The sequence below is a fragment of the Panthera leo genome, chromosome A3, assembly GCF_018350215.1.
Source record: "Panthera leo isolate Ple1 chromosome A3, P.leo_Ple1_pat1.1, whole genome shotgun sequence".
Taxonomy (NCBI): Eukaryota; Metazoa; Chordata; class Mammalia; order Carnivora; family Felidae; genus Panthera; species Panthera leo.
In genome coordinates this window covers 10,942,138-10,963,600 of record NC_056681.1, presented here as the reverse complement: position 1 = coordinate 10,963,600, position 21,463 = coordinate 10,942,138, and the positions used below count along the sequence as shown (strand labels likewise).

The window sequence follows — 21,463 nt, the reverse complement described above, 5'->3', positions numbered from 1 at the left end:
TTGGGCTTTGTTCTCGATGTAATGGATGGCCACTGGTGGACTCAGGCAGGACAGTGAGGTGGTCAGATTTGTGTCAGAGCGTGCTTCCTGCTGCCGGCCCAGGGGAGGGGCCGTGGCCAAGGCAGTGGCGGCTTTGTGATGAAGAAAGCAATGTTGCCCTGCCTGTGAGGGTGACAGCAGGCTGTGGCCGTGCCCTGGGGGTGAAGCCCCCTCCCTGTCCGGGCACAGGGGGCTCTGATGCCCTCGAGCTGAGGAAATCTGTTGGCAGGCTGGGGGTCTCTCTGTATGATGCATCACCCACACTACCTGACATTCCCGTCGGAGGGGTTGCCTTTGCTTCCCAGACTGCCCAGGGGACCACGGCCACCTTCCCAAAGCATCCATCCTACTCTACACGTAGATTCAGGTAAATGACTTAAAGCATTTTTTTTTTAAAAGAATGTGACAATAAATGTGGATAGAAAAGAAAATCCACAGTGGTTTTAAAAAATAAAATGAAGCGACTTCTCCTTTATAATCAGCGATGCTGACAGGCCCCCTTGGCATCTACTTAACTGCTGGGGTGCCTTGGGGGAAAGTCGGAGAACCCTAAGGTACAAAGAAGAGAACAGAGGATATGAGAGAAGGGAAAAGGGAGGAAGAGAGGCCAGGAACATGAGAGGAATCGAAAACTAGGAGAGGATATGTGGTATTTATTGGCCATTTCCCTAAAGGCCTCTGTTCTCTCTCTTTTCCCCAATGCCCCCTGGGCCCCACCAGGCCTGAACGACCCAAGGAAACAGGCCCCTGTACTCCCAGTACCGGCCCTGGCTGGCTTTGCAAACAGCTTCCTCTCTTCAGAGCCCTGGGGAAGGCATTTTCTCTCTTTTTCACTGGTTTTCTTTAATTGCGTACGATCCACACTACACACAGACATTTGCTGTTGCCATTTGTATTTTTTCTCCAGGCAGGCCCATGAAGCAAGTCTTTGCTGGGCATGTTATGTACATGGTGGAAAGAACAAAGCCATCTCCTTATTGAGGGAAACAGACATGGGGGATGGGGGATGGGGGGCGGGGGTGCTGGGCTCTCGGCCAGCTTCTGCCTCACTTGTGGACGCAGAGTGGTAGGGGCTCCTCTGAGGACCTTGCAGTCTTCCTCCTCGGGGTGTGGTTCCAGTCGGTTCTGTGCCAGGGCCGCGCTCAGAGCAGCACGTGCCTGAAGAGGCTTCTGATAGTGACGGCAATAGCTTCAGGCCGCAGAGGGCAGGCAGAGCTGGGGGTATCCTGGCGACGACGGCGGCGGCGGTGGGGGCGGCGGGGTGTGTCCTCTGGGCTCAGTTGTTGTCTCTGGTGTCCGAGGAGGCACTTCCGAACAAGATGTCACTGTCGTGCGACATGCTGCTCAGCTGCGACTTGGTCTTGATGAGGAACTGCGCCCTCCGGAACATCACCCTCTCCTGCTCCTGCTTGAGCTCCAGGTAGGAGCGCGAGAAGGTGTGGAAGATGGAGGTCACCGGGAAGGCCATGAGCAGGATGCCGCTGAGGATGCTGCTGAGCGCCACCACCTGGCCGGGCGTGCTCCGGGGCACCATGTCGCCGTAGCCCACGGTTGTCATGGTGATGACGGCCCACCAGTAGCAGGCAGGGATGCTGGTGAACTCGGGGCTGTCGGCCATCTCGTTCTCGATGACGTAGAGAAGGGGGGCAAAGAGGGCGATGGCCACGCAGAGGAAGAGCAGCAGGAGCCCGAACTCGCGGGTGCAGCGGCGGGCCGTGAGCCCCAGCGTCTGCAGCCCCAGGGAGTGGCGGGCCAGACGCATGACGTACAGGATGCGCAGCGCCCGCAGGACCCGCAGCACCAGCCCCACCTTGTCCAGGTAGCTGTTGCCCGCGCCGGACTTGCGGCGGCCCGCGGAGGCGCCGTCCACCAGCAGGGTGATGTAGTAGGGCAGGATGGCCACCATGTCGATCAGCGTCAGCGGGCTCCGCAGGAAGGCGAACTTGCTGGGCGCCTGGATGAGCCGCAGGAGGAACTCGAGGGAGAACCAGCCCACGCACACCGACTCCACGATGAAGACGTTGCGGCACATCTGCGAGCACCGGCCCTGGGAGAGAGGCGGGGAGGTCAGGGGGAGAGGTCAGCCGTCCTCCCAGCGAGGCCGTTGCGTGCTGTGCCCCGGCCCCTCTCTAGGGAGGCTCCCTTCCTGGGCCACGCCGGCCAGGCCGAGGGCTGCAAGCACCTGCATCCACCGCTCTTCATCTCTCTCTGGAGGCCACACCGGGCTCCCGGATTCCAGGCCCCGCCCCCAGACCCCAGGCCCCGCCCTTGGATTCCAGACCCCGGCCCTGGATTCCAGGCCCCGCCCTTGGATTCCATACCACGCCCCTGGATTCCAGACCCTGCCCCTGGATTCCAGACCCCTTCCCCGGATTCCAGACCCCACACCCCAGATTCCATACCCCTGCCCCCGGAATCCAGGCCCCGCCCTTGGATTCCAGGCCCCGCCCTTGGACTCCAGGCCCCGCCCCCGGACTCCAGGCCCCGCCCTTGGATTCCAGACCCTACCCCTGGATTCCAGACCCCTTCCCCGGATTCCAGACCCCACACCCCAGATTCCGTACCCCCGCCCCCGGACCCCAGGCCCTGCCTTTGGATTCCAGTCCCCGCCCCTGGATTCCAGACCCCATCCCCAGACCCCAGGCCCCGCCCTTGGATTCCAGACCCCGCCCCTGAATCCCGGAGCCCGCCCCCAGACTCCAGACCCCGCCCCTGGATCCTGGAGCCCGCCCCTGGATTCCAGACCCCACACCCCAGATTCCAGACCCCCGCCCCCGGACTCCAGGCCCCGCCCTTGGATTCCAGACCCTGCCCCCGGATTCCAGACCCCACATCCCAGATTCTATACCCCCGCCCCCGGACTCCAGGCCATGCCCCTGGATTCCAGACCCCACATCCCAGATTCCAGGTCCCAGGTCCCACCCCTGGATTCAAGACCCCAGAAGGGCTGCCTCCTTGACTCCACCCCTGGAGTGTCTGATAGGTGTCTCAAACTTATGCCCCAAAGTGGCTCCTGATTTTTTTAAAGTTCTTTTTATTGATTTTATTGGCTATAATTGACACTTAATATTGTGTAAGCTTCAGGTGTACAACATGTTGATTTGATACATCTATAATATTGCAATATGATTACCACCACAACCTTAAGCTAACACCTTTATCACCTTGAGAAACTATCATTTCTTTTTTGGGGGGTGGAAACCCATCAAGATTTAGCCTCTTTGGGCTCTTGCTTTCCCCTGCACACCTGCCCACCAGTGCTGTCCCTTCTTAGCTATTCACCTTTCCAGTTGCTGGGGTCTGGGAGACTCAGCCACATTCTAACCCCTCTCAAATGATCCTCAGGAAATGTGGTTGGTTCTTCACTTAAAATTATTCCGGGGCATGTAGGTGGCTCAGTCGGTTAAGTGTCCGACTCCTGATTTTGGCTCAGGTCATGATCTCTCGGTCTGTCGTCACAAAGCCTGCTTGGAATTCTCTCTCTCCCTCGCTCTCTTCCTCAAAATAAGTAAATAAACGTTAAAAAAAATAAAATGATTCCAGAATCAAACCACTTCTCATATGTCTGCTGCCCTCACCTTGGTCCAGCCACCGTTCTCTCTTGCCTGAGAGAGAGAGTCGCAGGCACCTCTTTCCTGGGATCCCTGGTCCCTACAGTTTATTTTGCACACAGCCAGAGGGATGCTGAGAACATGAATCAGATCCTGTCCATTCTCTGCTCAGCACCTTCCATGGCTCACAGAGATAGCTTGGAGTCCCTTCTGGGACACATGGCCTTGCTGCTACCTCTCCCACTCCCTAGCCCCCCGCCTGCCCTGTTCCTGTGCTCCGGCCTACACCCGGGGCTCCCTGCACCCCCAAGCCAGGCCTGGAGTTTCTGCTCCCCCTGTGGGAGTCTTCTTCCCGGAGACACCCACGTGGCTCTGCCCTCCTTTCCTCCAGCTCTTTGCCTCATTATCACCTTCCCAGGGAGGTCTTTCTGATCCTCGCCCTGATTAAAAGTCCCCTTCTCCCTTTGTCCTCCACCCTGATTCCCCTTTTCCTGCTCTATTTGTTCAGAGGGCTCATCATCTCTTAATATGCTTTATAAGTTACTTATCTGTCATGTTTATTGTCAGTTTCCACCCTCCACCTCCCCTGTTCCCCTGCCCCAGCTGATTATAGCCCCACAAGGAGGGGCAGCTGTGTTCTCTCTCTGTTCACCCTCAGGACCCCAGTGACTGGAACGGCCTGGCACGTGACAGGTGACCAATTCATGTTGGTCACCAGAATGGATGGAAGCACATGGGACTGGCGTTTATTTATTTATTATTATTATTTTTAAAGTTTATGTATTTATTTTGAGAGAGACAGAGAGAATGTGAGCAGGGGAGAGGCAGGGAAAGCGGGAGGATTTCAAGCAGGCTCCAGAGTGGAGCCCAAGAGGGGCTCGAACTCCTGAAACTGTGAGATCATGACCTGAGCCAAAATCCAGAGTTGGACGCTCAACCCACTGAGCCACCCAGGTGCCCCGGGAGTGGCGTTTGGATGGGAGTGCCAACTCAAGGCCAGGTGGGCAAAGGGAACCCAAGAGAGGTGGGCACGGGGATGGGGGGTGGGGGTGGAGGCCTGCCAGAGAACACAGCTGTCCTGCTAAGTACCTCCTGACGACTGTCCCAGGAGAATTCAGGCTGCTGCCTCACCAAAGTCTGCAGGGGGGCTGGAAATCTGGAGTTCTGCATGAAATTCCTGCGTTTTAAATGTTGCGATAATTCAATACAGAGAAAACACTCTGTGGGCCACTCAAACGCATCTGTGTGCCGCATCGGGCATGCGGGCTGCCAGCGGGTCTCTCTGGTCTGCAATGGGACTGGGCGGGTAGACCGTCCCCAGTGGCTTCAGACCTCCGTCTGACAGAGTGGGCAGGTGCGTGCCAGCCTGGGGCACCTGGCATTCCTGGGCACAGCTGGGTTCTAGGAGGCTTGCGATAGCAGCTCTCTCTAGGAATACGTTAGAGGCTGGAGAGATGAACTAGGCCTCGGTGGGGCTCTGAGGTCCCGGTCCTCTGTGATGGGAAGCCCCCTCCTCTAGAAAGCCCTCCTGGAGTGTGCCCCCTCGAAGTATCCCCAGCACAGTTGGCGGGCCTCTCCTGAGAGCCCCCTTGGCTTGGGTCTCACGCTCAGGGTCACAGGGGTATCCCTGTCCCTCCTGCACTGGACCTGAAGTCCCTGTAGCTGGAATACTCATTCTGGTCACCCTGCGATGCCTGGCGATGCCTGAAGACCGTGCAACACACTCAAGGGTGTGCTCAGGGAGCAAGTGAAACAGTGAATCCCACTGGTCTCCAAAATGAAGTCAAACAATGGCATTTTCGGTGAATCATGAAGAAGGCCGGGCATGATTTAAAAAAAAAAAAAAAAAAAAAAAGCAAGGGTCAGAAGTTGAACAGAACAGTGGCTTTATTAGTATTTTCCTGATAAAATCAGGATTGCCTATGTTGGAGCGAAGAAGAAATTTATGCTACACACAGGTGCTTTCGGACAGGTCTCAAACAATGAGCCTTTTCTCTTTCTTTTTTTGGCAGGTGCATGTAATCCTTATGGTTAGCACTTCCTGCACGCTCCAGCACCAAGCATCATTCCAATCACTTCCCGTAGACTCGCTCAGAAAGTGAGGCACAGAGAGGTTAAATAACTCGCCCACAGACACACAGCCAGAGTGGACAAAATGGGATTCAAATTCAGGCCATCTTCATCATTCCCCCTTCTGCTCATCAAAAATTAATTTTACTGGTCGAGTGCTGTTTCTTTTTAATACTTATTTTAAAAATTCAAAGTACAGGGGTGCCTGGCAGCTCAGTCTGACTTCGGCTCAGGTCATGATCTCACGGTTCACGGGTTTGAACCCCGCGTCGGGCTTTGTGCTGACAGCTCAGAGCCTGGAGCCTGCTTTAGATTCTGTGTCTCCCTCTCTCTCTCTCTCTCTGCCCCTCCCCTGTTCGTGCTCTGTCTCTCTCAAAAATAAATAAACATTAAAAAATTTAAAAAATTTAATGTATAAAAAAGCCCTAGAAACCCCCCATGTATCATGAATGCAAGAGTTGGTGTTACTTCCTTCATAACATGTACGCAGAAAAGTCCTCGTGTGGTGAGCAGTTCCAATGTTCCATCAGAGTTCACATGAAGCACTTAGCACATGCAGGGTACACAGCCAGTGCTCAATAAATGCTGGCTTGGCGCTATTTTTATGTTGAGTTCACACAACCATACCTATTTCTCCATTGCCTATACAGTTTGTACCTGTCTGAATGTTTTGGTCTTGAAACTTGCTTCTAGAATCGTCCCTCCCCACCACCCCTCCTCCCACCCATATGGGGAAAGGGTCCCAACTCAAAAGCCCAAAGGTCTCATACACTACGAAGCTGAACCGGGGAGCACACACTTTCCGTAGACTCACCGCCCCCCAAGAGCTGCTGTGTGGACTGCACAGGGGGCACAGGCCAGAAGGCCTGCTGTATACATTTTGAGAGGCTGAGAGTTCAAATTTTTAAATGAAAAACACCTCCTTTTATTTTTAAAAGTTTTTAGAGTTTTTTTATTTCTTTTTGAGAGAGCGAGAGACAGTGCGAGCAGGGGAGGGGCAGAGAGAATGAGAGAGAATCCCAAGCAGGATCCACACCCTGCTAGCACAGAGCCAGACGCAGGGCCCGGACTCTTGAGCCACGAGATCATGACCTGAGCTGAAATCGAGAGTCAGATGTGTAACCGATGCAGCCATCCAGGCACCCCCAAAACACCTTAGTTTTAAAAGTTGGCAACCAAGTCAGACTTTTAGGGAGCACGGTACGGGCCAATCACACACTTCCGTGGGGCTCCGTGGAGTCCCAGGCTGCCATGCGGACCCCGTACTTCCTGGTTTAAGACCACAGGATTTGGATGCAGTCAGACCTGGGTCTGGGCAAGCTGCTCTGCCTCGGCGTTCTGTCACGTGGGTATAAGAACCCCTCCTATACCGGGGTGCTGGAAGTTTCACCGAGAACTTGAGATTTAAGCAGAACTACAGCCCAGCCCCTGGCTCCTAGTAATTGCCTGCCGTGTGCTACCCCCGAGACCTGAGCACACACCTCAGTCAGGCCATGGAGCAAACACTTTACACACATTTAACACAGAGATGCTCACCATTTGAGCACATGTGCACACACACATACAGCTACCAATAAAAATGATGTTCAGGACCTGGAAAATGGTTCTGGGATATTTACAAAATATATAGATACATATCTTTATAGACATATGTTTTTTAGGTTTACTTAATTGTTTTGAGAAAGCCGGAGACAGCACAAGCGGGGGAGGGGCAGAGAGAGCGGGAGACAGAGAATCCCAAGCAGGTTCTGCACTGTCAGTGCAGGAGCCCGGTGTGGGGCTTGAACTCGTGAAACCATGAAATCATGACCTGAGCCAAAACCAAGAGTCGTATGCCTAACCAACTGGGTAACCAACAGTCACCCAGGTGCTCCTTAAATATATTTTTTACAACGTTTTATTACTTATTTTTGAGAGAGAGAGTGTGGGGGGGGGTGGTGCAGAGACAGAAGGAAACAAGATCTGAAGTAGGCTCCACGCTGATAGCAGAATCCCATACGGGGCTCAAACTTACCCCCAGATCATGACCTGAGCTGAAGTCAGAGAAAGCTCAACCGACCGAGCCACCCAGGCACCCCATTCTGGGCTATTTTTAAACACGGGAATTAGGAAGGCTGAGAGAGGGATCACGTGGGTGAAATAAATTTTGAGGATATATTATGTGTTTAGCCCAGGGGCAGGCACATCATAAATCACATCATCCATGTACTACCCACTCATTTGCTCCTTCCCCAGAGCGGCTGAGCACCTTGTCCGGGCTGGACACTGTTCTAGACCCCGGGGGGCACAGCGCACACCGGGAGGGGCCCGGGGCTCATGTGTGAATCCGGAGTTGGACAACACGCGTGGAAACAGGCGGTCAGAAGGGACTGGAGATGCTGCTCAGCCAGCGCAGGCCAGGAAGGCCTCCTGGGGGAGGGGACAGTGCGGGCGCGGAGGGTGTGGGCGTCCGGGAGGGAGCGGCCTGCAGGACTGCTTGGTGTCCCGAGTGCAGAGACCCTCCCCGCACGCGGCCAGCCGGGCCCGCGGCTCTTACCTGCTCCTCCTCTTCCCGCAGGCTGGGCAGGGTGCTGATGGACAGGTTGACGGCAGTGACGGTGACGAAGAGCACCGAGAGGCAGGCGAACACCTTGCCCGGCAGCCCGGAGTGCGGCCTCTCCACCATGTCGCGCAGTCTCCGCATGCAGCGGCCCAGGCGGCCCTCGCCCTCGGCCGCGCCCTCGCTGCCGGGGTCCTCGCTGGACGGCGGCTCGTCGTCGTCGTCCTCCGCCCGCTCCACCACGTGGGCGAACTCCTCGATCTTCTGCAGGTAGCGGCGCTTGCAGCAGCCGTCCAGGCGGTCCTCGGCGACGCCCCAGTACAGCAGCTCCTCCTGGAAGGACAGGGCGCACATCTCCCGCAGCAGGCGGAGCTTGCCGGCCCGCAGGAAGGTCAGGATGGTGCCGAACGCCCCCGGGTGGCGGTCGAAGAAGAACTCGTTGCAGGTCACGTCGTAGTCATCGCACACGTTCAGGATGTCGTCGAAGTTGGTGCAGGCCTTGAGCTGGCCCAGGCGCGTCAGCGGGAACTCCTCGAGCGTGGTCCAGGGCAGCGAGTACTTGATGCCGCCCACGTTGATGATGATCTGCCGCCGGCGGTCGTCGGGCTGGCCGCCCTGGCGGGGCGCGTCCTGGGGCCGGGGCCGCAGGCGCTGCGCGCGGCGGTAGAAGACGCCCTTGAGGGACTGGCCCTGCGGGAAGAAGGCCGGGTGGAAGGAGGCGTCCGAGGCGCAGCTCAGGGCGCTGTAGTCGTAGTCAGAATTGTCTCCCGGTAAGAGGGTCATTTTGGGCCTTCACATCCCCCTCGGGCCTGGGGGGAGAAGGGAGGAGAGACCCTCAGCGACTCCAGAGCCTGGGCAAGCAGTCCCGAGGCTGCAGACATTTGCTGTTAGGGACCGAACTGTGTCCCCCCGGATTCACAGGGGAAGCCCTGAGCCCCGCGGGCCAGCAGTAGGAGGCAGGGCCTGTGGTGTGTGTGTGTGTGTGTGTGTGTGTGTGTGTGTGTGTGGTGGGTGATTAGATTTAGATGAAGTCATGAGGGGCGGATGAGTGCCCTTCTAGGGGGGAGGAAGAGACACCAGAGCTCCCCCTCTCCCCACCTTGCGAGGACACAGTGGGAAAACAGCCCTCTCCAAGCCGGAAGAGAGTCCTCACCAGAAGCCAAGCACACTGGCACCTTGAACCTGGCCTTCCAACCTCCAGAACCGGGAGCCAGGCATGTCTGTTGTTTCCGGCCCCTGCGTGGGTGTTTTGTGACAGCAGCCCAAGCTGACTAAGACATGCACTTACGAGTAAAAAGACCAATAGTGTCATTCAGCCTTTATTGCACACAACGATTCTTCCACACCCCCCTCACTTAGGCCATCAAAACTTACTGAGTGCTCCCGTGGGCCAGGCACTGGTCTAAGCACTGGGGGTTTGCACGGAGTCAGACAGGGTCCCCGCCCCCGAGCCGACATCCCAATGGACTGCCACACGACATCTGTACTATTACCTACCTAATGCTTTGTTTTAAGTTAGCCTGGGTTTTTTGTTATCATTGTATTCATGTGGCTTGGAAAGTCAGTTTAGTGTAGACCAGGGGTTCTCGGGCCGATTTTTGTTCCCAGGTAGACGTGTGGCAATGTTTTGATTGTCATGACCGGGGGAGGCCACTGACATCTAGTTGATATGGGCCAAGGGTGCTGCTCAACATCGTATGATGAGCCGGCCAGACACCACAGCAGAGAATTCTCTGGCCCCCAAAGCGCACGGTGTGAAGGTGGAGAAGCCCTGATGTGGTGGTTCCTCATGGCCTGGGCAAGTAGTACTTAACCTTGACCTGTTTCCATTTCCTCATCTGTACAGTGGGTAAAACCACTTGGCCTACTTCCTAGAATCACTGAGAGGATTCCATGAATGATGTGCATAAGAGCCCCTCATAACAGTGGCTGGCACATAGATACTCAATCATTTTTGTCTATTATTACTGTTTGTGTTTATCTGAAAGGGACACCTTGCTTTGCCTCCATAAGTGGAAAACCTGTATCACTGGCCATAAATAACAGGCAGTGTCCAAAGAAACGCATTAATTATCACAACAGTGTCACAGCTGCTCATGCATCAGCAAACATCATTTTGAGGAGATAGGGGTGAACCGGACAGGCATGCCCACTCCTCCAGGAAAAGTTCCTTGGCTCTTCTGGGTGAATTGAGTCTTCCCACGCCTGTACCTGGGGCATTATCTTTGCCATATCTGCATGCAAGCCTGGCTCCTTTATAAGACGGCTTGCTCTGTGGGGCAAGAACTGGGCTCGATACTCCGCTCCGAATCCCCGCGCCCAGCACTGTAAGAGCTGAAAGGGCTTCCCGAATGAGGCCAACGTGATGAAGGCACTTCTGAGAACCTGAGGTCAAAATATCTGCTCGCACAGGCCCTGTCTTTTCCAACCCTCAAAGCTAACCAAGGCTATGTATTCGTTCATAGCTCATGGGCTGAATTTGGCTCACAAATATTCTGCCTGGCTTGGAGATTTTGAAATGGAGGAATTTTGTGTAAAAATTTATATTCTTGGTTTCTCTTGAAAAAAAAATCAGACACTTGGCAACATTTGGCCTAAATTCCGGCTGAGAAATGACCGCCTCCTGTGGGCAGGGTATGCATGCTACAATCCACCACAGTCCCCACCCCTCCCTGTTATCTTTCTCACAGCCACTCCCCTTCACTCAGGTCGGTTTCCTTCCTGGCCCCTGTAGGCATTTGAGTTGGAGACCCTAGATGATGGCAACTGAGCTCTCCAGAATTAAGCCGATCCACAGGAAAGTATTAACAGTCTAATACTCTGCTTTTAAAAATCATCATCCTTCCCTCCAGCCCAGTACCCCGTGGAAGCAAGTGGTACCAGCAAAGTCCATCAGTGCCAATGGAAACCCATTGCCAATACCTGAGCGTCAATCTTTGCTACGGACACGTTCAGGGAAAATGCACGAGCGCTCACACGGGTGCACATACACCTGTATGGATGGAAAGAGTTCAGCAGGAGCCGGGCGGAGAGGAGGGGAGTCCATTCGAAAGAGGCTCCCATCCTCACAGAAATTCTTTTACATAAAGCAAATCGTCACTCCACTCATTTGTCTTTGGGGAAAGTGTCACAGATTGGGTGCTGGGAAACTAGGGGACACCTGCGTTTGAAATGAAAATGATTTGATTTTAGAGTGTTGAGAATGTTTCTTAACTTCGCCTAAAATTGGAACCGATCTCCTCAGGCACAGCCTGCCAGAATCCTTCGGGGGAGCGAGAATAATCCCTTTCAGGCGCTTCACATTAGCGGTACCGCTTTTCAGCTCTGCTGTCTTCTCTTTGCCACCAAAGACAAGAAGAGAAGCGACATTCTGTTTGGCAAGAGTGGTGGCGGAGGAAAAGGAACATTCATTCCTCTTGTCCTGCAAGCTCTGAAGAGCCCCTGTGAAACCCCCTTGGCTGTAATCACCTCTTCCAGAATGTCTTCTTTCAACCGTAGCTTTCCCGCCGGCAGAAAGCTCCCCCAATTAGAGATCCCTCGTTTCTTCCTCTCCTGACTCATGTCAGTTGTGAGTCAAAGCCTCAGCGTCCTATGTGGAAAGTTATCCCGTTTAGTGTGGAGAAGGGAACAAGAGCATACTATACAGTATGGAGAAGGAAAAAACCCACTTCGTTTGGTCTGCTAGCACGTGGAAGGCCAGATGCTAGGGTTTGCTAAATGAGGAACGGGCACGCTTCTCCTTGGCCTTTGGTCTTGGGGACACCTCGTCTGATGGGTGTAGGGAGACGGCTCTGCATGCTAGACTCTAGAGTCTCGGACGAAGTCCAGAAATCAAAGAGGCCCCAAAGCCCCGCTTCTGGAAAATACTGCCACTTTTCACCCAGCCTGACACCCTCCTGAGAAGTTTGGTCTTTTAAAATTTCTCTCCGGTGTTATATCTGTCAGTTCCAGAGCACCGTGGATTTTGGAGATTTTGCCTCTGAGGGGCTATGGACGGTTGGGAAGAGAGCTGTCTGAGAAAGGGGCTGTGAGGATAAGGATGAGGGGTCCAGGACTGTCATTCTGCACTTACTGCGTGTTGGGCGTGTGACAGGTCTATAGGCAAAGCAAAGACAGACCCAGCCCCTGTCTTCAGGGAGTGGACATTCTAGTGGTGGAGGCGGTCCCTAAGTAAGATCATTTCAGGAAATAGAGCAAGAAAACGACAGCAGCATGAGCTGGAGGGGTCTAGGAGGGCTTCTTGGAGGAGGGAACCTCGGGGCTGAGGTTGGACGGGAAGGGGCGAGGGGGAAAGAGAATGGATTCCAGTGGTGCCATTCACCGAGGAGACGCTAGGTGGCGCCATGATGAGAACGGAGTTAGGGACAGCATTTGCTGGCTGTGGGATGCGGGACAGGAGGGCAGGTGGGCAAAACCGGGAGAGAGAGCAGCGGTGAGGGTGGCTCGCATGGGTGGGTGGATGGACGGAGGGTCGGATGGAGTCAGACCACACCAAAGCTGACCTGAGGATTTTGTGTGTTTGTGTGTGGGGGTGGGTGGGTAGTAGCATCATCAGCCCTGGCTGGGCTGCAGAGGGCGGGAGGACCAGGCTGGCAGAGAAATGGCAAAGCCCAGAGGCTGAGGGGCTCCCCGTGCCCAGTACCCACTTCCCTATCGAAGCCGCACTCCACACCAGGTCTGGTGAGCACAGGTAGACACCATTGGTGGGGCATGTGTAGGCAGAGTAACGCGACCCCACCTAGATGTCCTAATCCTGATCCCTGGAGCCTGTGAATATGTTACATTACACTCGAGGAGGGATCAAGGTTGCCAATCAGCTGCCTTTGAGATGGCAAGATGATCCCAGATTCTCTGGAGGCCCAAGCAATCACGAGGGTCCTTAAAAGATAGAAGAAAGAGGCGGGAAAGTGTGACAGAGGCAATGCGATGTGAGGAAGACGCGACTGGCCTTGAAGACGGAAGGGGCCACAGGCCGAGGACAGCAGGCCGCCTCTAGAAGCTGGTAAAGGCAAGACCTGACTCTCCCCCGGGCCCTCCAGAAAGGAACGCAGCCTTGCCGAGACACCTTTATCTTAGCCCCGAAACGCCCATTTGCGACGTCTGTCTTCCAAAATGTGAGGTAGTTAAGTTTGTGTTGTTTTCAGCCACTCAGTTTGTGGTACTCGGTTACCGTAGGAAAGTAACACACGGGATGTTGAGAAAAACCAGGTCCTACTCCCGCTCTGGGGTCAACCTGCTGACTACTCCAAGCTGGAGCAGAAGAGCTCACTGGCTCTGAAATCAGGAGACCTGGGTTCCAGGCCAGTCACTCTGACCTGGGGGAAGTCAGGCCTCTCAGACTCACTAGCCATATCTGTAAAATGGGGACACGACCAGCTCCGACCTCCTTGACTTACGGTGAGGACTAAGGCAGGTGACCTAGGGTGATGTGCTTGGCCCAGTGCCTGACACACGGTGGACCCTCAAGGGACACCTGCTGTACTGTTAGCTAGAAGGGAGGTCTGTCATCTTTCTCTCCACCAGCCAAGGGTGACTCCTTTCTTGACCCGATCCAGTGGGATCTGAACCCAGCATTTGTCTGACCCCCCAGAGCCCACTGCTGGAGGGAGTACAGTCTGGTACAGTCTCTGGGAAAGCTGTAAGGGGTATTGAGGGAAGTGATGCATGTTGCTGCAGTATGACCCAGGGATCCCAGTCCCGGGTAGATTTCCCAGACCTAGGTCCACAGGGATTGTGGCACACAATACTATCTTAATTGTACTCAGATCCTTGACTCAGGGTCTGCTTCTGAGGAATCCGATCCAAGAGAGGAACAAGGCGCAAGAATGCATGTCCTGCGTTGCCTGTGGTGCTAGATGTCCCTCGGTGTCTATCCCAGGGTGGGGGGTGGGGGTGGGGAGGGATGGACAAGCGAGTCGTGGTAGACTCCTATACATTGCGGAGGAATTAGAAGCATTGAACTAGATGTAGGGTTTAGTAACACATTTAGATCTGAAAAGCATGATGCCGAGTGGAAAAGAAACAAGTTTATAGCACTATGCTATTTATGTAAATGAACACACACACACACACACACACACACGTACGTTACATATTTCACAAAGACTCAAGCACATGGAAGGATCTATATCAACCACAGGGAGGATGCCTGGCAGGGCAGGGGGGAGGGGACAAACAGGGCGGCTGGAATGAGGGGAACCATGAACAAGACAGCCTGTGGCATCGGCCAGTGATGAAGAGCGGCATGAAGGTAACACAACTCTGGGAGTTAATCCAGGTAAAGCAAAATGCAGAGCACAAAACCAGCCAAGTCACCAGGTTCTGAATTGCCCCTAGGGCTCAGTGGAGATACAGATTCTTAGGACCATCCCTAGACCTTCTCAGTCAGAATCTCTGAGGTTGGGGGGTAGGAACTGGCATTCTGATTGGCTCCCTTAGAGATTCTCATGTGCGCTAAGTTCAAGGGAGACCCAAAGAGTGGACGCCTTGAAAACCTGGAGATCACCCCCCTCAGGGGCCGGGGGATGCTAGAGCTGCTCTGGATTTTGGTAGGGAGCCCCCTGGCCAACTTTTCCATCTCTCTGGAGGTTCGGGAAGGCTCTGCGGTACCCAGTAGAAACCCTTCTGGTGTGAGAGAAAACCGTCTGCACTGGGGCCGCCTTGGTCAGATTCCCCTTTGTGAGTCTACAGATCTGCTGAAACTCCCCATGCAACTTCTTTTCCTTCCCCTTGGGAGAGAGATGGTGTGCGCAAGTTATGACAGAGGGCTGAGTACTCATTTCCGAAAATAAACAGTCATTTAAACCGTAAGGAGTCCTGAGTGGCTGAGGCTGCTCAAAGCCCATGGGGCCGCTGTGTGGTCAGCGTCTGACTACGAATGGAGGTACGAGACCCGGGGGTGGGGGTGGGAGGGGAGAACGGGATGGGACGAAGGTCCAAGTCCGGCTTGCCTGGCCGCCCCAGCTGCTCCTGCTGATGAGCCTTCGGCCTGAGACAGCCATCTGCACCCACCGAGTCACCGGCCCTCTCTGAGCCGCTTTCCTCCCTATGATGTGGGGAGGAGTGTGCCTACCTCACAGGGCTGTTGTGGGGATCTGGTGAGTGGAGCTCTTCTACGGGAAGTAACAGTGCTGCCCGACTGCTCGCCCCCATGGCCGTGTCCCGTCAAGGTCACGAATGGGTCCCATAAACTGCTGCGCACTGATCCCGACTGCTCAGATGCCTCCCGGCCTTTTTCACAAACCACTGGTCTCTCTTGCCTCTGTTTTCCAGCCCTGTGCCGATCCCTCGGGACGGAGCTGTCTGTCCCTCTTCTGAGTGGGAGGGGGGATGCAGGGAGAGCGCTGAACACTCACAGCGCTGTACGAACAGCAACCACGGCCACCCTTAATTGCACACTCAGTGCTAGGTGCTGTGCTGAAAGCCTTAATTGAGTGAGTCATGTCAGACATGACCATTAACACCCCCATCTTATAGATGAGGAAATTGAGGCTTTGAGAAATAAAAACTCAGGATTCTGGTGACAGAAGTGATGAAGCCAGAATCAATCTTCGCCTATAGGACTCCAAGGCAAACCGTCCGTATTTCACTGCTTCCCTGGATTACTGGTTCCTGGGAGGAGGGAGAGGTCTCCACCACCTGCAGCAAGCTAGGGACTGGATCTCCCATCTCTTATTTTCTATGGACAAGCTTTTGGAAAGTCTTTTGGCGGGGGGGGGAGCAGACAACCGCCCACGGCTGGGGGAAACACATTTATTCCTATTGTACATTTGCGCAAGAGCAGAGTTAAGATATCAACCAAACCCTTGATGTTGTCAAAGTCTGAGGTGCCATTTTGGCCTCAGGGCAGGAGAGCTCTCCTGTGGTGTAAACGGGTTCCAGCCAGAGGTGAGGGTGTGGCCTCTGGGCCACACTGCCTGGTTCACCACTTCCTAGCTGTGTGCCCTTAGGAAAAGTGACTGCACCTCTCTGTGCCTGAGTGTTCTCAGCACACTGGGGTAATTATCCCACCTTGTAAGTGCTTGGAGCTGTGTCTGCGCATGTTAGGGCTCTGTGTTTGCTAGAAAGGCTTTTGTGTCGCAAGCCTGGCACCTCCCCTTACATTTCTTTAGAGGACGAATGTGAAGTGGAAAACACCTGTCAGAAGAGGGGACTTCAGCGCTGGCTCTCCTCTCACCTGGCACCCACATCAAGTCATCCACTTGGTTGGACCTCAGTTTCCCCATCTGTAACATAAACTGAAGAGGCAAACCCCTATGGTAGGCACAATAATGGTCCTCCTAAGAGGTCTATGTCCTAACCCTCGGACCCTGAGAATATGTGGCCTTACGTGGCAGAAGAGATTTTGCCGGTGTGACTAATTAAACCCATGATCTTGAGGTGGGGATATGAGCCTGGATTATCTAGGTGGCCCCGCCGTATCACAAAGCATCCTTAAAGAGGGAGGGAGGCAGGAGAGTCAAGTCAGAGAAGTAGATGTGATGACAGAATCAGAGGCCGGAGTGATGTGGGGCCAGGAGACAAGGATGCGGGCAGGTTCTAGAAGCTGGAAAGGGCAGGGAAATGGATTCTCCCCCAGGAGGAACACAGCCCTGCCGACCCCTTGATTTTAGCCCAACGAGGCCCATTTTGGACTTCCGATCCCCCAGTCTGTAAGATACTAAATTTGTGTTGCTTTGAGCGGCTACGTTGGTGGCAAGATGTGGCAGTGGGGACCTAACACAACCTCAAACGCCAACTTGCTAAACGAAAAGCATTTCTGTCCTGAGCAGCTCAGGCTTTCGCTTCTTTTACTCACACCACGATTCTCAACCTGTGCCCTCACCCCAAGATCTCTCCACTCTGTCCTTGCCCTGCCAGTGCGGCTTCATCTGTCAGGGGTCGGGGCTCCTGGCTGGGCTGATTCAGAGGCGGGTCATGCTGCATTAATTCCCAATTAAAGCATTAAAATGGATCCAGCCAGCGGGCTGGCCCAGGTCCCAGCACGCTGGATCTCCTCGAGATGCGGCGCCTGCATGGAGACTCTGTCTGTCTTAGTTACCTGCTGTCCATCCTTGTCACAAGGCAGCCGTGCCGGGCGGATCTCAGTCCTGCTTTCTGAGAGCCCAAGACACTGGTGGGAGTGAAGTATTTGAGGGAGAGCTGGCTCTTCCCTCCATCTCCACCTGTTCCCCAAAAGAAAATGTGCCAGAGTCCCTGCACCCCTCTATAAAAAAGACAGATTGGCCTCCAGAGTCTCCTTATTCTGCTTCTGGCAAAATAACACCCAATGCACATCTGTCTTCCACTGGAAGCTGTTCTGGGATGGAGGCAAAGGTTCTTTTCTATTTGCCTCCTCGCAGCCCCGAACCCCGGGAGCACAGGCATAAGCAGAGGAACAGTCTGGGGGAGCAGCGAGGACCTGGGACAGCAGGCAGGGGACACTGCACACGCAGCCCTTCTGTTCCTTTTCCTTTAATAGGTGTTAAGGCTGCAGTGCCTGTGGCACGGTGTGGCGGGGCAGTGAGGAAGCAGGGAGAGCCTGGCTGTACCAGCCTGCCCTGGGGAGACACAGGTGTGATGCAAAGCCACCACAGGGCAGGGGCAAACCTGAGGCACAATGCAGGTCCTGTCGGTGGCCCACTCACTCTGTGTTCTCATTCTGCCAACCAAATACTGTCTGCTCGATGATAAAAATGGCCAACAGTGATTGAGTGCTCGCAGGCTAGACTTTCCTGCCTCTCCCTTTTTATTCGTCCTATTTAGAGTGGCTTTTCCAGCCACCATTTTCCACCCAGGGACTACATTTCTGGGTTTAACAAACCAGCCAAGAGTGGTTTCCCAGACCCCCTATGTCTTTGGCAACCGGAAATGCTGACTCTTCATCACGGATTTGGAAGAGGGATGTGGAGATAGGACAGCCCAGTGAAGACACTTTTTTGGGGTCCAGGGGGTTAATTTCTAATTTCTGGTTTGAGTGTCTTAGCCCTGCACCCGGGGGGGGGGGGATGTTCCCTGGAGGCATCTCTCCAGCCTTTTGCCAGGACCCAGCTGTGTGTCTGATGCAGAGAATTCAAAGTGGCAGTGGGATGGGAGCCTGGCTCCCAGATCCACCCCAACCAGGCTCTGTGGTGCCCCCAGCCTGGGTTCTCAGACCTTGGGACGGGGGTCAAGGCTCCCTTGTTTCCAGCACACGCACAGTTGCCCACAGGTTTGGAGACCTCCTTCCACTGGAATGGACTGCTTTAGGGAATGACCCATAAGGGCAATCCCCAGAGGCCATCCTAGCCTGTCTTTCTAACTCACCGTCCCTCACTCCCCACTCGGCAGGGGCCTCTGCAGAGGTCCAAGACAGAGGACACTGGGGCCAAGCTCAGGTCCGGGAGAACCCCAGAAGTCCACTCAAGAAAGCCAGCGTGCCCGGGCCACCTGTCCCTCCCCTGGCCCCGGCACTGGCCCCAGGTCTCCGGCAATGCCAAACTTCCCCCGAAGACTTGCTCCCCATAGTGGCTCCGACTGCTGTCATGTGTGTGGGTATCAGACACACCCTAGTGAATAAAGCTCTGCTCAGATTCATAGAGGCAGGAGCCCCTCCACCCCCCACCCAATGAATCAGAGCACCTCCCCGCTGTGCCTCATCTCAAGGTGTCAGTGAAGGAGGTCAGGTCTCCATGTCCGTCTCATCCTCTGGGTGACTTTGGTGCCTGGCACCCTTTAAGTGCTTAAGAAAATGCTGCCTGAACAGACAACTTTAATGAACGGTCATTGGTGGGAGCCTGCATTCATCAGTGTTAGATCAGGATTTGTCAACCCCCTTCCCCATGATCGGCCTCCCCTACGGAGCTTTTTGAAGACATTTTCTTCCTATCCAAGAAACCTATTCCAGCTTTCCCGCACCCCTTGAGAATGAGCGCATTACAGGAACCAAGGAAAAGGCCATTCTGCTTCTGCCTATACACAGGGGGGCTGCTGCAGTCAGCTACCCCTGCAGGCTGGGGCCTCCTCACGGCAGGGGCTGGGTCTCAGTCCCTACTTCTCTCCAGGTTGCAAGATGCTTCCACCCTATCTCACCCGCATCCCATCCCTCTCCTTCAGTGTTTTCTCCCCAGCTCAGCGCCTCAACAGCTGTTAAGGGAACGAAATAATGCATGGGAGGCACTTGGCTTGGCGAGCTGCACACAGTAGGTGCTCAACCCAGGTTTGTTCTATTCATGAATGAATGAACTTCTCTCTTTTCCTTTGGCACCCAGACTCCGGTCCGTCCAGGCCGAGCCCCTCCTGGGTATGGAGCCCCTGAGGCTAAGGAGGCGACCACCACTTTTCCTACCAGCAGATGCTAGAGGCTCCAGGGAACACAGCCGTCTTGGGATCCCGAGCGCCAAGCACACAGTGGGCGCTCAATAAAAGCTTGAGTAAATGAATGACTTAGTAAAGCCCATCTGCACTGGTGGAGATGCTGCATTCTGTGCCTAAGGCTGGAGTGAATAAGCGAGTGACGGCCCCCCCCCCCCCCCACATCACCTCTCCCCAACACTCCCTCCACCCGGGATCCAGAAACCTCCGCCACAGCCAGGATTGCGCCCCTGCCCCGTCACCGCGGCGGAGCACGTCCGGCACTTCGCACCCCGGGGGACCGCTCGGGAAGAACTGAAGCCGGACCCGCACCGTGACGGTGGCGAGCGCGCCCCGCGCCGCCGTCCGCAGCCGCTGCCGGGTCCTCGGTCGCCCCAGCCTCCCAGCCCCGCGACTTTCGGTGCCTCCCCCCCGCAGGGGGAGCCCGGGGGTCACGGCCACGTGCCCCCCAGCCCGAGCCGGAGCCCGAGTGTGCCGGCGCGGGGGCCGCCGCGCGCAAAGTTCCCACCTCAAGTTCCCGTCACGGCGTCCCCGCGGCGGAGTTGGCCCGGCCGCGGCCGCGGTCCCCCTGGGCTCGGCCGGCGGGTCCCGGGCGAGGGCGCGAGCAGGGGCCGGGAGCCGCCCGGGGCCGCCTCCCGGAGCCGCGGGCAAACTTCGGCCCCCGGGCCGGCTCGGCTCCCGCACTCGGACCCAGGGCCGCCCCGCCTCCGCCTCCCGGTCCCCGCCGGGCTCCGAGTGCGCCGGGAGCGCCGCGCCGCAGCCGCCGAGGGAGGGAGCGGGGCGGGAGGCGGGACGGAAGGAGGGGACTGCGCGCGGGGCGGGGAGAGTGGGCGCGCGGCGGAGAGCGCGGCGCTGGCCTCGCCCCGCGGCCCGGTTCCGCGGGGGGCCCGCGCCTCGGGTGGGCAGCGCTCCGCCCGCCCCCTGCCGGAGCCCCGCCGGGGCCGCGCGCGCCCCTCCGCCCCGTGCTCCCCGCCCCCTCCGCCCCGCGCGCGCGCGCCCCCTCCGCCCCTCCGCCCCGCCCTCGCCGCCCCTGGGCCGTCCGCGCCCCACCTCCACGCCCCCCCCCGAGGTCGCGCGCCTCGTCACGTGCGTTCCCCCCGCGCCTCGGGCGCCCTGGGGGTCCTGGACCCCTCGCGCTGCTGTCCCAGGGTCTCCACGTGCCACGCAAAGTCCCCGCATGCGCTTCAACCTTCCGGGGGCCACGGGCCGTGCTTTACCGCGAGGTCCCGGGGCACCGTTGCCCTCGGGGCCCTCATGTCACCACGCGACAGGGACGGCACGCGCCTGGCGGCGTCAACTTCTTAGGAACGGCACCTGCCGCGCCGGGAGCCTTTCCCTCCTGGTCCGCGTGGCCCGGCCGCCGCCGGCACCCCTGGCCGACGCGGGGCACTCACACCGGGCCCTGGGGTCCCGGGGTCCAGCGCCCAGTGCACAGGCAGCCGGTCAGGAGCGACGCCTCGCTTCGAAATTGGTAGGAGTCGCGCTTTTGCTGGGGGGTTGGGTTGGAAGGCTGTGCCCGAGGGGGCGCCACGGCAGAGCCGCCTCTTAGTGTCGCTGGCCTCCCACCCTCCTTTCCTCTTTAACTTCCAGTCTCTGTGGCCTTTCCCCACCATCAGAGAACAAAGAAAGGCTGTGGAGAAACCCTGATGTGGGCCGGGTCTGAGACCTGGTCCTTAAGCGTGAGTGGCGCCGTGGTGGGGACTACGACTGACAAGGACTTGTCCCCACGAACTCACCTTCTGCTCGGGGAAAGGCCGAGCCAGGAACACCGAGAATGAGCAGGACTGCGGTCTGTGAGAGGGGCGACGAAGAAAGAAGCCGGAGCAGGGTGGGGGGTACAGAGCGAGGGGCGAGACCCCTTTAGATTGACCGCTGGGGAGGGGACGTATACACAGCCATGAACAAGGGTAAGGAGCCCATCTTTGGAAGATGT

General features: G+C 56.3%; 1 protein-coding gene across 4 annotated transcripts; it reads right to left on the bottom strand.

Moving 5' to 3' along the window:
* Nucleotides 1-874: 874 nt before the first annotated feature.
* On the bottom strand, nucleotides 875-20,102 carry KCNG1 (potassium voltage-gated channel modifier subfamily G member 1). 4 transcript variants are annotated; one of them, XM_042930662.1, is made up of 3 exons: nucleotides 20,039-20,102; nucleotides 8,197-9,008; nucleotides 875-2,086 (listed from the first exon to the last, which is right to left on the bottom strand). In XM_042930662.1, exons 2-3 carry the CDS (start codon nucleotides 8,980-8,982, stop codon nucleotides 1,316-1,318), a joined length of 1,557 nt encoding a protein of 518 aa, XP_042786596.1. In that variant the 5' UTR covers nucleotides 8,983-9,008; nucleotides 20,039-20,102; the 3' UTR covers nucleotides 875-1,315. The 4 variants fall into 4 exon arrangements, with proteins under 4 accessions (XP_042786596.1, XP_042786598.1, XP_042786594.1 ...); XM_042930664.1 differs by lacking the exon at nucleotides 20,039-20,102 and adding an exon at nucleotides 11,668-11,793; XM_042930660.1 differs by lacking the exon at nucleotides 20,039-20,102 and adding an exon at nucleotides 9,353-10,001.
* Between the last annotated feature and the right edge of the window lie 1,361 nt (nucleotides 20,103-21,463).

What these genes read in the sequence shown, in the direction of transcription:
- KCNG1 (XM_042930662.1), bottom strand. Translation starts at nt 8,982, where the DNA reads ATGACCCTCTTACCGGGAGACAATTCTGACTACGACTACAGCGCCCTG. An exon ending in TGCGGGAAGAGGAGGAGCAG is followed by an intron (nt 2,087 to 8,196) that starts GTAAGAGCCGCG and finishes CCTCTCTCCCAG; the next exon opens with GGCCGGTGCTCGCAGATGTG.